At 34.7% G+C, this 6723-nt stretch overlaps 1 protein-coding gene across 1 annotated transcript; it reads left to right on the plus strand.

Annotated features, from left to right (window-relative positions):
* The first annotated feature begins 226 nt into the window (after positions 1-226).
* LOC120113507 (P-loop NTPase domain-containing protein LPA1 homolog 1-like) lies at positions 227-4690 on the plus strand. The gene is made up of 7 exons (XM_039134648.1): positions 227-400; positions 1207-1541; positions 2181-2262; positions 2357-2779; positions 2867-3604; positions 3775-3885; positions 4280-4690. Exons 1-7 carry the CDS (start codon positions 254-256, stop codon positions 4631-4633), a joined length of 2190 nt encoding a protein of 729 aa, XP_038990579.1. The 5' UTR covers positions 227-253; the 3' UTR covers positions 4634-4690.
* Positions 4691-6723: the final 2033 nt, after the last annotated feature.

Consider the following 6723-nt stretch of genomic DNA (forward strand, 5'->3'; position numbering starts at 1 on the left):
TTCACTTCTTCGAAATGACGGTTTCTAGGATTTCATGATTTATGCAAAGAGAAATCAAGCATTCTAACCCTAACGATCTCGACTTTTTTTTTCTTCTCTTTCCCGTTTGATCACCTTTTTATTCTTGTTTTTTCGGCTGATTTCGCTGTAAATATATTCTGGTAAGATTTTATCGAGTCTTCTTCGATGATTTTCCTGCATTGCATCATTTCACAACGTTGACGTTATTTTTTTTGGATGAGCGGAGATAGAGATGCGAGAGTTAGCGAAGGTGCTGTACATAGTAGTAGTGGACGAAGATGAGAAGAATGATAAAGAGTCGTCGTCGTTTCGATACACGCGTCCCGTTCTTCAGAGTACTCTCCAACTCATGGGCTGCAAAGCTCGTCATGCTTTCAAGGTTTGTCTTCCGTTGTTTCTATTCTCTTATTTACTGATTTACGATTTCGATCGATGAAATTTGTGGATTTACGATTTCGGTTGATAGAATTTGTTTGTTTCTTTTATACTTTTCTTGGATTGGTAAAATTATAAATACCATATAGCAGATTAAACTGCGGCCGATTAGTTGATAGATCTGGATTGCTTATAACTTGTTCTATAAATTTCCTTTCCGGATTTACATTTTTTCCAGATGTAATGGTAAGTCCAGACAGTTTGATAGTAATAAATATATATGTATATAGCTTCTCTATTTATTCAAAAAAAAAATCAGCATCCTGTCGTTGTCATAAAATTATGACTGAATATTTATCTCATTAGATTTTTAAGGTTTTACTTGTTTCCGCCTTTCAGGCCTTTGTAAATGATCGAAATCAATTTAGATCAAATCAGTTTTGATCTGTTTCTCATTTTTGTTGATACATTTGCATTCTAGATCCTGTTCCACCATATGGTCCCATCATCGTTTTCTGAATTGCCTTAAATTAATTGCCTTGTAAAAGCATATGCATATCAAGGTTGAGAGCCTTTTCCCCAATCAGACGCCTTTATTGAATTCTTATTATATAATCTATACTGATCGGATTCTCTGTCGTCCAATCACTGTTGATATTATTTTAGCGTTAATAATTTTAGGTTTGGAGTTTTGCATGTCATTTCAAATTTAATTTTCTAATTTGACATGATTGGTTTTCTTTCACGTTTCTACAAATCTTATGGCAAGTGAATCCTTATTCTTATTGTATTGTTTGTATTTCTTACCAGATTAGCCAGAGGGTTTTTGAATTGATAAGAAATGAACCGTTTTATGACTCTCTCCTTCATGAAGGAAGTGAAACATTAAGTTCTGATGGTCTCAAAGGGAACTCGGAGAAGGAAGATGTTCGTTCCACCAGTGGTGGTCTTCTTAGAGCAGAGGCAGGAATCTATTTAGTTTCAGATAAAGATGATCGAAATAAGAGTATACCATTTGAGTTGTACAAAAGGCGCACGTCAGTTGTTGTTAAAAGGGCAACTTTCTTTGACGTTGTTTGTGAAACTCTGTCTGAATATAAGTACGTGGGCCCGAACCAGAGAGCTGACCTGGTTTTGGCATGCAGGTATCGTGCAACTGGGACATGTTATACCTACCCAAATATTTTGAAACTGAACATGTCCTGTAATTGATTGCTTGCATTTTGAATCTGCAAATATAATCTGGTATTTATTTGACCTTGTAGATCGGTAACTCCTTTCAGATATTCTCTCTTTATTTGATATGAATTTTTTTTCATAGAACATATTTCAAGAGAGACCATTGAAATGAGTTACTCCAGCAAAATTTTCATTGTTCGCCAATTGTACTATTCATCCTTTCGGTGATTTTGCCAAAAAGAGAGTTCATCATCACTAGTAGGGTTTTACGACCGCGACCGCGAATAGTGGTAGCGTGCCTTCCGATATACCCGATATACCTGCAATAGCGCTTGCTATGGCCGCAATAGTGCCCACTATGGCCGCAATCGCGGTAAACGTGACCGCGCGATTTGAATCCCTGATCACAAGTATTGCATAATATTTGAATGTAACATGTCTATTTATCTTTAATGCCTAATTATTGATAATTTACATATATGATATGATCCAGGATTGTGATAGTTTTAGAATGGTCTTGTTCAATGACCTTTCCTTGGGGGCTTCATATCAGATGCAAGAACGTCCTTGTTTCCCATTGTAACTGTATTTGGTCTTCACTGCAGAATACGAGAGAGGAAGGAATCTGTAACTGTGCTGTTGTGTGGTACTAGTGGTTGTGGAAAATCTACTTTGTCTGCTTTGCTGGTATCTTCTGCTTTTCATATGAGTGTTGCGGCACTAATGTTTGTAACTGCAATCACATAATAGCAAATCTTGGTGATTTGATAATGTTGTGCAGGGTGGTAGGCTGGGAATTACAACTGTGATTTCAACTGACTCCATTCGCCACATGATGAGGAGTTTTGTGGATGAAAAGGAAAATCCTCTACTCTGGGCTTCAACTTATCATGCTGGGGAGTGCTTGGATCCTGTGGCAGTTGCAGAAGCAAAGGCTAAAAAACAGGCAAAAAAGTTGTCTGGCATTGCCCAGTCACTTGCTAAGGATGAGGTAGCTGATGGTTCTTCTTTTTGCAAGGGAGGCCGGGCAATGGAGAGTGGTTCTACTAATACCGACTTGATCAGTTCCAAACAGATGGCAGTTGAAGGGTTCAAGGCACAAAGTGAGATGGTAATCGACAGTCTAGACAGACTAATTACTGCATGGGAAGAGAGAAAAGAGTCTGTGGTTGTTGAGGGTGTTCACTTAAGCCTTAATTTTATTGTAAGTACCCATTTTTTTGTTTTCCTGCGTCAAAAGTTTTTGTCCCGAACTTTGTTTATTCTTACATCGATTTTTTATCATGTCCAGATGGGGCTTATGAAGAAACACCCCTCAATCATACCATTCATGATTTACATTACAAATGAAGACAAACACTTGGAAAGATTTGCAGTTCGTGCGAAGTACATGACGTTGGACCCTGCTAAAAATAAGTATGTAAAATATATAAAGAATATCAGGACGATACAGGATTATCTATGTAAACAAGCTGACAAGCATTTGGTCCCCAAAATAAACAACACAAACGTTGACAGAAGCGTAGCAGTCATACATGCCACAGTTTTCAGTTGCCTCCGCAGGCGTGAAGCTTGGGAGCCACTTTATGATCCTATAACAAACACTGTTGCAGTGATCGATGAGGAGTATCGGAACCAGTGTGCTGCCAATTCACTAAGCTCCAAGGGAATGTTTCAGTTGATCCAGAGGAATGGTTCTTGTAGACAACTGATGGCCCTTCTTAACACTGATGGATCTGTAGCAAAAGCTTGGCCAGTTGAATTGGTTGATAGTAATGGAAAACCTATCTCTGGCCATGGGACTGAGGGTGGAATTGGCATTCCCTTGTATGGGCCATTAAAATTTGGCAGGGCTGAACCTGTTAATCTTCAATTCGGTCACTTTGGAATTAGTGCCTGGCCTAGTGATGGTGGTACAAGCCGTGCTGGAAGTGTGGATGAATCAAGATATGATGGTACCGATAATGGTAGTAGGTACCAATCTTCTTGCTGTAGCTCACCAAGGATGTCCGACGGTCCGGCAAAAGAGGTAGCTTTTCTTACTATGTGTTTTTATTTTCCAAACACTCTTAACCAATGCTTCAGTTACATTTGTCATGTATATTTCAAAGTAGATGAAAGGTAACTTTAATACTAAAAGTGTTGATATTTCATGCTGTGCTTATTTTGCACTTGGTTTACCGGTTATCTTCCTCACAGTTGAAGGAGGAAACTTCAGTGTATGACAGTGATGAAGAAGTTGACGATCCACCTGAGGTAGACAGTGATGAAGATATCAGTGATGATGGTGACCATGAGGTCCACGAGGAGGTATGGACTTTTCTAGACTTACAATGGGCGATATATATATATATATATATATATATATATATATTATATATAATTACATTGATTCCATTGATTCACGAACCAAGTGGATTCCGTAGTAAAAGAAATGTTGTTATTCATTGAGGATCCGGGTTCGAGCATCATAGATGGTAGGAGTGGGAGTGGGAGTGGGAGTGTTCAATGTCAAAAAATTCAGAGTTATCTTTAAACATATATTGCCTTATATTTATCCCGAATTGATTAAAAATAATAATAATTACATTGATTCCAGAGATGAAGTTGCAAAGCAAACTACATTGCAACCTGCCATGCGATTTGCTTGCTTCATTTTGTGGGGATTTCGCTATAATATTTTGTTCATTTTCTGTTCTAACAGGTAGGATCTGTGGATGAAGGCTCGACAAAGTCGGATGAAGAGTACGATGATTTGGCATTGCAAGATGTGATGAAGAATGGCTACCTCCCTGATGATGAAGAATTCCATCATGATAAGATAGGGGCATTTTGTGGGGATCAATTGACATCCCCTAGAACTAGAAGTATAAGGAAACAGTTTTCGGAGCCACAAAGCTCTTGCTCTTCCGTTCTTACGGAGAAGACGGAGAAGGGAGTGGCAGCTTTTGGAAATGGTAAAAATAAAGTGCGAAAACGGTCCCTCAGCATTTCGACCTTGGGGAAACGTGGGTCCATAATTGGCGATCCCATCCTTTTTGGGGCTCATGAGAGATAGCAACAGAATAGTTTAGTTTGATGTTTACTTTTATGGCTCTTTAATTTGGGTAATTTAATCCTAGTTGCTATCACTGTATAGTGATGCTTCCGAAATGGCAATGAGCTTTCATGTTAATTCTTGTTCTTCTTTTCATTGATTTAGTGTTAGTTTTTGGTTTTCGATACATTCCGAATCAAATTTTGGGTTCAAGTTTGCCCCGAGTAAATTAAAACCTAATAATCAATTTACTGGTTCCTAATACTTAACATCTTTGTTTCTCAAATGGTGATCATGAGTAAATTTTTTTCTCTCTGAGTAATTTTTTCTCTATTTATATTTCGATTATTCAATATGAACAATCGTTACAGTATGTGTTGATGTGATGTATTGATTTGATAATAACAATCATTATATTTTGATTCACAATTCACAATCGTTAAACGAGTGTGTGAAGTATTAAATATTGATGTGATGTATTAATATATCGATTTGAATAATAATTATTATTGTAAGCGGTTGAATATTGATGTTAGTGTTGGAGATTTGAATAATAATAGACTATCTCGATAACGATTATTATATAGTGATAATGGCATCATATGTAATTATATTAAATGATTGTAAGATTTATAGTGATAATGATATCATCTGTAATTATACTAAATAATTATAATATTTAAAATTATATTAATTGTACCTATTATATCTATAGTTTTAATAAATAGAATGTAATCGAAAATTCTAACAAAAAAAATACAATTTAAATACTTAATTGATATGATGTTATATGCTAATCTATTAATTTGATAATTGATGTGCCATACGAGACTAGTTGAACGGTCACTTTCTTTTTTAAATAAATTTAACTTTTGAAATCTTAACTAACCTATTATTGCACGAATTTAATTATTTCAATGATTAAAGGAATAATTGTTAGTTCTAAAAGTTTCGAGTTTAAGTGTCAGCGATTACAGTAGAGGTGATTGAATATTCATTTTCAAATTATAGAAAATATTTAAAAGATATTATTTTATAATCACTTTAGTTTAATAAAAAAATATAAGGATAAACTATAGAGTTAGGTCATTTTTATTTTAGTTTGATAAACGTATGGTCACTCGATTAAAAAATATAATATATGATCACATTCGTTTTATTTTAATTAAAATGTGACCACTTAAATATTAACTGTCGTGAGTTAAATGACATGAAATATTAATAAAATTATTTAATTTTTATTTAAACCCTTAAACTTTAAATAAATTAATAATCATAGTTTTTTTTTAAACCCAAAATGTTGTCCGTCAAACATTAACCGAATCAACAAAGTCCTTTAAGTCTATCGGTTGTCGGTTCTATCTCATTGGCACCTTGTTCTAGATGGTCCTATTCTATTCACCCACCGACCCATGGCTTGCCTTGCCTGGTGTACTGGTTGAGAACTCAAGCTTCGCCGTTTCCCTTTGAACGAGCCACGTCTCTCCATCATTATTCAAGGAAACCATGGTCTCACCATCACCGGCACTGCTGTTTAAATACTAACCAGTACTAATATGTTTTATTCGGGGCCAAATTCTATGGTTAGTACTTCTATTATGTATAAGTTGTTAATTTAATTTTTGTACTCTAATTTACTCCAAATTTTAATTTTTAAAATTTTCAATCCTAAGTCTAACTTAAATAAAATAAAAAAGAATATGATTAAAACATATGACTTAAAAACATAGGCGGAACGTAGTTGGGACAGGTGGGGTTATGGTCCCTAAAATTTGAAAAATTATAATTTAGACTCTTAAAGTATTTTAAAAAATAAATTTGGCCCACACAATTTTTAAAATTTTAGATTAAGCTTTAAAATTTTTTAATGTTCTTAAGTAAACCCCTCTCATAATTTGAAAAAAAAATTCTCATTAAGCCTCTCAAATTTTCAAAAATTTTAATTAGACCCAACTTTTTTAAGAAACTATAATCTGAACCCTTCAAAATTTTGAAAATTTTAATTTAAACCTCTAATTTTAAAAAAAATTAAATTGGACCCCCAAACTCTATCATTAAGTTTTGCCACTGTTTAAAAATTACCAAAATTAGAGAATATAAACTAAATTTAT

Source organism: Hibiscus syriacus, unplaced genomic scaffold (genome assembly GCF_006381635.1).
Source record: "Hibiscus syriacus cultivar Baekdansim isolate YM2019G1 unplaced genomic scaffold, ASM638163v2 tig00110209_pilon, whole genome shotgun sequence".
Classification (NCBI taxonomy): domain Eukaryota; kingdom Viridiplantae; phylum Streptophyta; class Magnoliopsida; order Malvales; family Malvaceae; genus Hibiscus; species Hibiscus syriacus.